This window comes from Oreochromis niloticus, linkage group LG1, assembly GCF_001858045.2.
Source record: "Oreochromis niloticus isolate F11D_XX linkage group LG1, O_niloticus_UMD_NMBU, whole genome shotgun sequence".
Classification (NCBI taxonomy): domain Eukaryota; kingdom Metazoa; phylum Chordata; class Actinopteri; order Cichliformes; family Cichlidae; genus Oreochromis; species Oreochromis niloticus.
Window position 1 is genome coordinate 32609154 of NC_031965.2, and position 10899 is coordinate 32620052.

Consider the following 10899-nt stretch of genomic DNA (forward strand, 5'->3'; position numbering starts at 1 on the left):
CATTTATTTCCTTGTGCTTGTTCAAGTATAACTGTAATTCTGTCTTTTTTGCCTAGAGACAGATTGTATGATCCACAGTATCGTTATATGTTACATAACAAGGTCAGTGTTTGAATAAAAAAAGTGCAACAAGAGAAAACACACAGTGGAACAAAACTGAAAAAATTACTTTAATGTATGCATGCCCAAACAGCACTTTATTTGTCATGTGGATTGGAATAAGTGGGGACTAGCAGGGTTACAACCGTGACTCATTTCTTCAAACAGGAAAGTAAAATAGAAACATGAAGGGGAAAATTTGCCTGGTTGTTCAGCACCATTCGTTCTATCATGTGAAATCATACCAATAATGTCAAGCTCTGCCAAAGAGACGAGCATTAGTGTACATCCTTACATACTTAAAACATTAACAAGACAGCAACAATAAAAATAGCAAATAAGGTTTTCACAGTGGTACTCTTTCTATTTAAGAATCTTAAACTCAGCTGGATATACTGCCCATCTGAAAGCTTTCTCTGAATTAAATGAGTCATTGTAAGTGGGTCCTCTGCTTTTAAACATTTGCGAGTGGCTGTCAGGCTGCACTGCTGTGCTAACATAAATATAGTAACATTAGCACCAGCAATAAAGATAAAGTACAGGCAACGTGGATCAAAATGTCATAGATTTAGGGGAAAGGTCATGGGGTTACACAAGTTTTTAGGGTAATGTCAGTTTTAAATTTCATCATAACCCATCCTAGAGCTGTTGAGATGTTTTAGTCCAAAGTAATAAAACCCAGAAACTGACAAAACAACACTGACCAAACAGGAAATGTTAAAGGAATGAGCATAACTGACCTCTGCTTTGAGGTCATAATACATTTATACATTTCAATAACATGTTAACATTTGTCTTCTGAAAGTAAATCTGTAAATATCTAAAACTGAGAGGTTTCAGTCCTGATGACTGGTTGATAAGGACTCATACAGCATCAGGAATTCAAGCTTTATTTTATAAAATCAATGCCATATTGGGTTGGATTTAAATCAAAGGCTGGACAATTAATCATTGGTGACAGCACATTTGCTTCCTTACCAGAGCCGAACCTTTTCCTTTTTTAAACTACCATCATTACTCTATAACTGAATACCAGAAAATTATTGTCTGTTTTACAAACCTGCTTGTGGGCATGCAGGTTTTTGAAGCCATGGCACCTGACCTATGGAATGCTCTTCCTGCTCACCTGAGATTTGCTGATTATACAGACTTCAGAAAATTAGCTAAAGGCATATCTGTTCACTGGGGCATTTCAGTAACATGTTTTATATCAAGTCTGCTTTTGTGCAGTGCACATTTTGTCTTTTCATTGTTATTCGCTTAACGTTGTTTTAATGACTGTGCAGTTTTGTAATCTATAAATATGTCTGTATCTTTTAAATTGTTTCCAGATTTTGTATGTATTAGATTACTTTATATACTATGTTTGTGACTACTTTAAATGCCCAAGTGGGATTATACAAACAATCTAACACCTGAAGAAAATTGAAAACAGAAAAGCTCAAAAAGTGGGAAAAAAAGGAGTGAAAAACTCTTTAAATTCCCTCTTTCATGGTTAATGTTCAGAGTTTTCTTGGTCCAAGAGGTAGAAAATACTGATCATGAAAGATGAAAGAGTAAGATGTGGACAAAAAAGGTGCCTGCAAATAGTCCAATCAAAGACTTCTGATTTTTGAAACTCCCCATAGTTCTTTTTTCCTTTGTTTTTGTTATGAGATGCAGATGAATCATAGAGCCACTCCAATCACATAAACAAGATTTTTTTGTACCTCATTGTAAAATTTTTGTAAACACTATAAAGAGATGAACAGATGTTTGAAAAAGAAATGAAAGTATATATGCCAAGGAACAATTATAGTTAAGAGGAAGTGGACTGCGGGATTATTTTGAGGTTTTTACCATGAACACAATCACCCTAACAGTGTTTTCTGACTTCTGTTTCACAGAAAACTTTTCTAATTCACTAGAATTACAAACCGAAAAAGACAGAAAACACAAATGCAATCCTGGGTATTTCTACAAACTGGCAGGCTCTCTGAGTTGATTCAAGCAGATAAGCATACAATAAGACACTAAATGCTTTAGATTATTTGTTGGCAAACTTTTCTTTCCTTTCTCTCACTCATTTTCTCTCTCCGTCCCCCTTTCTCTCCCCATGTTGCATTGTACACAAACTGGAGCACTGTATGGCATGTGGTGCAGAGAATGAGTCAGACTGCCCACCAGCTGTGAGCCTGGCTTGCCAGTGGGGAGGAGTAAAGATATTTCACGCAGGGCTGCATGACATCGGTGTGGGTGATTTGTAGGGTTATTAGCTGAAAGCCAATGGCTAGCTGCAAAAATGGACCTCAGGTAAAGCCTATAAGAAAGTGACCATATGATTATAATTATAATATTCTAGCTGGACACCTACATACATTTCCTCTGCAACAGTAATGAAATCAGTGACTCTGAAAATATACTTTATTCTTATTAAGCGCTCACGGCCTAAGACGAAGAACAAAAAGTTTCACTTTTATATTACTAGTTTCATTAAAGAGCAAGCAAGGTAATAATTATAACAGAAGTATGGTTTGGTAGAAAATATTTTAAATAAAAATGTTAAATATTTACTTTTTTTTTTTACTTACATCAACACTGATCACTGATATTGGCAATCATTTTTGGAATTTATATTCTGTGGATTAACTTATTTCAAATAAAATTTAACAAAAAGTAAAAATCCTGACATGGCTTCGAAACAGTATACTGCAATAACTCAGCGGGGGGGATCTATAACAAGAACATAAAACTGTTTTTTAAACCTTAAACTGCCAGTTCAGGGTCGGTTTCAGTGGGCCCGTACATTTGGCCAGTTGCATACAAATCTTGAATACATCATTTTTGAATAAAGTATAACAGAATAAAACAAATATAACGATTAGTTTTCTGTACTTTTAACCCCTTGCCGCCTCTGCCTTTCCCGAGCGGCTACTGTTGTTCAACTTTCCTGCTTGCTTTGGGGACATGTACCTGTAAAACTTGCCTCCTGCTTGCCACTACACGCTAAAACCCGATTATCCAATTAGCAGCGTTAGCGGAGGGGGTCGTCCTTGGCACGGCAATTTCCCAATTAGAAACACGTGAATTTGCTCCCCTACTTAGAGACATGTGGCCGGGACGTTCGTGTTTTCGCAGACTTAGACAACACTGTCTGGGGGGAAAACTAAAAACCAAAACATGTACGCTTTGGTGAACGCCTTCATGCGTTGCCTCTCCTTTCTCTTGCCTCCTTCTTGGCTTTGTGTCAGCTTTTGCTTGTGGGTTGGGAATGAGTGCGAAGAGACGCTACAGCGGCCCAATCCCAGAGCTCGTTTCAAAAGCGGAGAGCCTCTTACATATGAGGAAGTAAAAGCAGCAACAGCAGCAGAAGCAGAAGCACAAGGAGGCTCCAGACCGTCGGTCTCACCAGGTCCAGACTGCGTCTCGCTGGCTGCTACAAGCCCCGCTGCTCCTAAGGGCCCTTCGTCGGGTCTGATTTGGATCGGGGGTCTCTGGCGAGCCGTGGAGCGCGTCTTCGGAGCCCCCTGGGTCCTTCTCCGCCATCACCTGTGCCCGAAAAGGCGACGTGCAGCTTTGGGCGCCCAGTATCCTGTCTGTGCCTTCGAGTCGGGTAAGATTAAAAGCTTCCAGAGAGGCGCTGCTGCTGCTGCTGCTAAAATCGTGGACGTGAAGGGACCGGGTGGAACCACCTTGACTTATTCGAAGAATATGAGCGGGTCCGTGGGGGTACCCAGTGTGAACTCAACGGAATGCGCCTCGGATGCGTCGGGGGAGCAGGGCATCGATGAGGTAATTACCGTGGACCAGCTCTCGCAGGAGATGGGGACGGTGACGATAACAGTGGCCATTCAAGCGGCTGAGGACGAGGAACCCGAGGAAGTGCCATCCAATAATGCTGACTTCCTCGGAGGTAGCTGTAGCGAGGACGAAATCGGAAGACATGACAAATCGAGGTTTGTGTTATTTGCTACTTTAAGTTAATTACCGTAATACCTAGTGCTGTGAAAACTGAAACTGTAACAAAATCATATCCTACACGTTTATGTGAAACCTGTTAGTTTAGTTGTTCAGTTCCCTCCAAAGAAGTTCAGCAAGGTTGGAAGTAAAACAAGTGACTGTGTTAGTTCTTACTGGAGCCCCACGAGTGTCTTTGTGCTTTGAATTTTATTCTTAAGCTGATGATGACAGCACGGGAGCAGCTTTGGCACAGTTGGACTGTTTTGTTTCCGTGAAAGAATGCCACTTACATAAAAGGCTATTGTAGAAATGTCACAAATTCCAACAGGTGCATCACAGGCACAACAAAACCCGGCAACGAGTGCAGTACGAGAGATGAAAATAGATGCTTACAATTGGGAGTGTAAATCCTCACAGACACGGGTGAGGGATATTATTATTTATTATTGTCTTTTGGGTTGGAAGTGTTTAACCACCTGTAGGCAGCATCATAGCTATAAAGCTAGACACCTGAGACGGAGAGATAAAGGATGGCACCTTCACTTTAATCTAATTCCCCTGCGTCATGGCCTGCTATTTTTATCCTCTGGCCTATAAGGTCCCTACTTGAACTACATGCGCAAAGAGTGAGTCAGTGATAGAAAGGCCAAAGGGGAAAATGAATCGCTTTCTTCATACCAAGCATTTGTTTACTTGGAGCTACTGAGGTGTGACCTGTGTGACAAAGGGCTCGGTAACGCCTGCAAGCTATTGCTTTACAGCACGTTTTTCACACAGCTGGTATTTTAATTGGTTAAGGTCTAGGAATCGGTTTTAGGAGTGTTAAATGTAAGCTGTTGGTTTGTTAGTCTAATATTCCTCCTGCATTCCTCCAGAGAATTTGTGTAGAGTGACTTGAAAATAAATGTATAACTATCTAATAATCTCTTGCGTTGTCTTTGCTCGTGCCTCTCGTCCTATTATTTGAGGAATGCAGGAAGGTATTCTCTTCTAAATTCTTGTCGTGCTTTATCTGATATCCTGGGGAAGATGTGGGCTCGTGCCAGCTGTATGGTCAGTGGGCTGGAAAGCTGCTGAGCGAGGGTGTGTGAGGGAGGAGGCTGGAGGAGGTGATGAGTCATCCACAAAATTTCATTCAGACCCTCACACTAATCTGTAAGACTACCTGACTGTGCAGCTTTACGGCAGCTGTCAGGCTGCTGTCAAATTATGCCTCAAAGCTTCAGTTATGCAGTGTTGATACCAGTTTTTGTAAACTGTGTGAAGTTGATGTGGTGAACCACCATATTCTATGTGGGAGGGCGAGCCTGTGACTCTGGCCTTCAGATGGAGAGGTCTTGGCAGTTTCAGGACTGGCGGGACACTGGTGTAAAGGTCTGGCACTGAGGCATGGTGACTGTGGCTAGAGACGCAGCTTGTCAACTGCTGCAAGGAAAAATTAGGAAGGAGGGAAGCAAACGGTCAAACGCTTCTCATGCCAGCATGTTGCTTGGAGAAATGACAGGATAAGATTGTATTACTGCCAAAAACTTGTAAGCCTCTGGCTTATTGTATTAATGAAAGTAAAATGTGTAACAGTTGTAATGTTGGTGGGTAAGGATATGAAACATTCTGCTATTTCGGCAACGCACTAAAAAAGGTTCTCTGACCATGATGCACGTTATCTTCCCACACACAGTGGTGCCGGGACCAGCGGAGGAGAACTGGAGGAGGAGAGCTGGCAGCCCCCGGATCCAGAGCTTATCCAGAAGTTGGTTACTCAGATTGAGTACTACCTGTCTGATGAAAACTTGGAGCATGATGCCTTCCTGCTTAAACATGTCAGACGTAACAAACTTGGGTTTGTTAGCGTCAAGTTGCTCACCTCCTTCAAAAAGGTAACGGTGGCAAAATTTTGGGGTAGTCTAGAAACACGGCAAGGTCTCATTTCAGTACACATCAAGCTAAGGTGGGAAAGTACACATGCTCTTCTGCTGCTAGCTAAAACATACACATCGCATACTAAATTTTATACTGGAGGCTCAGAATTTTGTCTTGTATTACTATAGATTAGCCAGTGTGTGTGGAATCCAGTTACAATGTTGTGTTGCACATTGTGATTTATAGTTGACCATAATGAATAAATTAACTTTTAAGTAATGCTGAGAGAAAAGGTAGTCTTAAAATTGAAATATGGATAAAGATGAAAGTCATTTTTATCTCCTAGTGACGGAGGCTTGTGAGAGCTGAATAACAATGACTGGCTGCTTCTAGTGTCAGCATGACTAGCTGTTGCTGTTTGGTGATATTCTCACGTTAATTCACAACAGCTTGTGCTAATTTCAGCTCGATTCAGATTTGTTGGCTTTTTTTTAGATCTGTTTGCACAGATTAATCTTAGATTGTATTCAAGATCATTCACACATTTTACTCCCTACTCAGTATCTCTGTATAGAAGACTAAACTGTGACAGATTACATTGGCCAGAAGAAAAATACTGATGTACATTTTCTAAAAAAAAAATTTCTGAATTTGATGAATAAAAATCTTTCCAGCTCAAGTTTTTTTAGACTCAAACAGAATATCGCTACAGTTAAAAATAATTATTTACCTTGCACTTGGTGCAGGCTCTCTGTTCTGAAAAGCCAACTGTCATGATTGGTTGCTTCTTGCAAACAGTTTGAACAGCAGGTGGGTGGGACTGTCTTGATGACATCCAAAACGTGTACCTGAGAGGATCATATTAATTGACATTATTGGGGGTTTTTTGTAATAAGTATACACCTGTGCAACAGTACATGTGGCAGACGATAAAGAACATCATACTACTTACTCTAGTCAGTTTAATTTTTCCTTCGGCGCAGTATCAAGCAATGTACAGTATTTGGGTAGTGACAGCTGTAGACCAGTTTAAGGCATAGTGGGATACTTTAACAGAGTACTAGTCACTACACGTTTGGAATGCACTATATGGCAAACTGACTATAGTAAGGGATGGGCACTTGCTGATTTAATCTGATTCAACCATAAGCTCGGGATCACTGAGCTAAAACATAAGTTTGGGTAATATAGTAAAGTCAGAATTTTTGGCTTAACTTAATGGGTATAATTAGAGATTTAGGAAGTATGACTACCAAGAAGCTGTGAAACATTCTTAGTCTATCCTGGTAACAGACTGAAGTTAGCATGGCAATTTTTACTGAAGCTTAATAACTCATAATTAAAGGTAGTGGCACTGAAATTGTGACTCGATGGTCACTGGGTATATGACTGTAACAAAGATGTGTTGTTTTTTTTCCCCCAGGTGAAACACTTGACTCGTGACTGGAGAACCACTGCTTATGCTCTGAGACACTCAAAGATCCTTGAGCTGAATGATGAGGGGCGTAAGGTGCGCCGTAAATCCGCAGTACCAGTCTTTGCCAGCGAATCACTGCCCAGCCGCATGCTACTATTAAGTGATTTGCAGAGGTGGCCAGAGCTGGCTGCTCTCACTAAGGATAATGGAAGTGCTGAAGGAGGAGCCACTCAACAGGAGCAGCTGATGAAACTGTTACTGAAAGCATTTGGAACATACGGTGCCATTGCCTCTGTTAGAGTCTTGAAACCTGGGAAGGACCTGCCGGCTGACCTGAAGAGGCTGAGTGGTCGCTACGCTCAGCTGGGCACTGAAGAATGTGCCATTGTGGAGTTTGAGGAGGTGGAGGCTGCTGTTAAAGCCAACGAAGCTGCGGGGAGTGAGAACGGAGGACCCAGTTTACTGGGGTTGAAAGTGGTTCTGATTGGCACCAAGCCACCTAAAAAGAAGGTACCAAAAGAACGTCCTCGTGAGGAAGGCGGGATGCGGAAAAGCCGCTCTCTAAACAGCCGGGTACGAGAGCTTCAGTATCATGGGGACGACTCTGCTTGCAGCTCTTCAGAGACGGAGAGCACCCCTACATCTCCCAGATTGGCTAGAAAATCCCAGTCGTGCAACAAGCTCAGCCCCACCACTGCAGGCATTAGCTTCCAGAATAATCACCTGAGTCCAAGTATGTCCCCACGTAACAGTCCCTGGTCTAGCCCTCGTGCCAGCCCGTGTTCTCAGCGCAAAGCTCCTCATTCCCACAAGTCTCCCTTAGCCGTTGAGGGTAGACTGAGCCCTGAGGCTGGGCGTCGTTGGGCAGATTACTCCTCAGACAGTAGCCTCACACCTTCAGGGAGCCCGTGGGTTCAGCGGCGGAAGCAGGTGGCATCGCAGGAAAGCAGCCCGGTCGGCAGCCCGATGCTGGGTAGAAAGATCCAGAATGCTGATGGCCTGCCGCCAGGAGTAACGAGGCTGCCAAGGGGTCCTGATGGAACTCGTGGCTTTCACTGTGTGGCATTTGAAAGGGGAAAGACTGCTGCTACTCAGACTTGATATGTGGAGCCTCATTATGTATTCGCTGACCCCCCAGAAATAAAATGAGATATAGGAAATTTAAACAGTTCTTGGCCATGTTGCACAAGCCCCACCCCACATTTGAGACTGTGTAGATATATACTTTTTTTTTTTTTTTTTTTTTTTTTTTTTTTTTTTTTTGAGTGCATCAGTTTTGAGTCTGTTATATTTTTATACAACATTTTGAGTTACCATGGTAACATTAGTGATTCACTAATGGAAATTTGAGTGAATGTAAATTAATATTGTTTTGAGAGAGAACTTTAAATACACCACTGACATGAACCATGCCACCTCCATTGTATGAGAGCTTGTTCTACTTGGGGTGACCTGGAGGAAAGAATTCCACTTTTCTTTTACTTTTTTTTTTTTTTTTTTTTTTTTTTTTTTTTTTTTTTTAAGTTGGGGGGGGGAGGGGGGGCGCGTCTTGTCCTCTTGTATGTTTAAAAAAGGAAAAAAAAATCTTGTTTGTGGATGGCGTACAAATGTGTAAGTCTCACAGGCACATGGACTTGATAGAAATGTCGCCATATGCCTTTTCTGTGTTTGTCTAATGCGAGTTCCATTTTTACAAACTACTTAAACTGAGGCCATAATTGCTCCACTGCCACGAAGATTGGAATGTTCAAATTGGACATTATTTTTGTAAAAATTTTTTTATTTTTATTTTTGGTACACTTGGTTGGAAAGGTTCTCCTTATCCCTGTAAATGTTCAGCAGGTAGCTGCTTGATTGTTGCTGGGGTTTTTTGTTTTTTGTTTTTTTTGGTTAAGTTTTACTTCTCCTTGCCATGTTTTCATCAGTCTAAGCCCACAATGAGGTTTGAGGGATTTTCAGGTCGGGCAGAATAGATGCTCTTATGTTCTTGCCTTTACATCTGAGCTGGGGTATTTGTACACTGCAATTCCTATTGTACAAATAAATCACTAAATATGCACTCTGCCTGAGTTCTTTTTGTGACATTACTTTTAGTCGTGGTCATTTCAAATGGCCAATCTTATTTTTGCCTTCAATATGTAAGCAGGATTAAGTGAGATGTTGTTACTGTGCCCAGACTGTAGAAGCTATTCCAAACTTGGAAAGCAAAATTGGCTCATTTGAGGTGTGTGTGTGGTGTGTTTTTTTTTTTTTTTTTTTTTTTTTTTTTTTTTTTTTTTTTTAAATAAATAAATTGCACAGATGGGAGGATGACATTTTTTGGATTATTTGATCCTATGACTTTATCATTGGATGGATATATAACAAACCTGAGAAAAGGAAACATGGGGTGATTATTTATATAAATAAAAAAAATGCAACATGTATTTACTAGAACACTGAGCATTTATTGCATCTTGCTATTGTAATATGTAAACTATCCATTGAATTTAGATTAAGAGAATAACTTTTCATACACATACCATTCATGCACTCAACTCTGTCAGGTTGCACAGCGACTGCAAGTGAACGGCTGTTCTCAAGTCTTGCCACAGGATCTTAATTAGATTGAGGTTTGGATTCTGAAGTGACTACTGGACAGGATCATTGTTTTAGTACATTCCTGTCTAAATTTGGCTTGGTGATTGGTATTGTCTGCTGGGGAATATCATATCTGTCTTCTTTGTGCACTGCAGCATGGTCCCCCCCCCCCCCCAATTTTGTCTGTTTGCTCAGTTTATGTAAACATTCTTTACAAGCCTTTCAGGGTCTGCTATGGAGAAGCATGTCCATGTTGCTTCCCTTATACATTTACATTTTTCCTGCAGATGTTCCTTTTCTGCATTTTACATGCAGATTTTATGTATTTGAAAATTGCTAGCCACTCAATGACTACAAAAACAACTTCCTACCACAATAGTGAAATATCAGAACAAAGGAGGCCAAAACCAATTGTTTGTCCTCAATTCAGATATTCAGAGCTTTGTTTTCCCTTTTGCACAGATAAATCCTCTGCTCATTTGTATAAAACTAATTACTCCATTGTGATCCCATGTTGTTGCAAAGCCAAATGAAAAGATACAATAGTGGTTATTACTTTTTATGAGCAATGTAATTTGTGCCTTGTCCTCAAGTGGTTTCCAATAGTTCTGAGCAACCATTCAGATATGAAAGAAGGGAGCGTGCTGTTGGATGCTCGTAGAGATGTTACGACTTTTAAATTCATGTGGTTGCATCATTCTGTTGATCCACTTTTTTGTTAGAAATCTTATTTCCTGTAGGAGTAAGCACAATGGGAGGACACAAGCTCTTAGGCAGTGTTGGATGCAGAGGTTCAGGGCCCATGCTCTAAAATTCAGAGATGCAATGGGACTAAGTGGGGTTGCATAAGAGAGGGATGAATAAACTTTTGTTCTCTTTGCATGATTAGCAATTCAAAATTAGGAAGTCGTGATAGTGTCTGCCTTAAACAGATAATATTTTGGCTCAACTCCATGTAACTGTTAATGTTAGCAGTGAGAATAATGACTGTTTGAGAAAAGTAC

At 40.9% G+C, this 10899-nt stretch overlaps 1 protein-coding gene across 1 annotated transcript; it reads left to right on the plus strand.

Moving 5' to 3' along the window:
• Positions 1–3124: 3124 nt before the first annotated feature.
• larp6a (La ribonucleoprotein 6, translational regulator a) lies at positions 3125–9374 on the plus strand. The gene is made up of 3 exons (XM_003437676.5): positions 3125–4034; positions 5717–5915; positions 7322–9374. Exons 1-3 carry the CDS (start codon positions 3259–3261, stop codon positions 8414–8416), a joined length of 2070 nt encoding a protein of 689 aa, XP_003437724.1. The 5' UTR covers positions 3125–3258; the 3' UTR covers positions 8417–9374.
• Positions 9375–10899: the final 1525 nt, after the last annotated feature.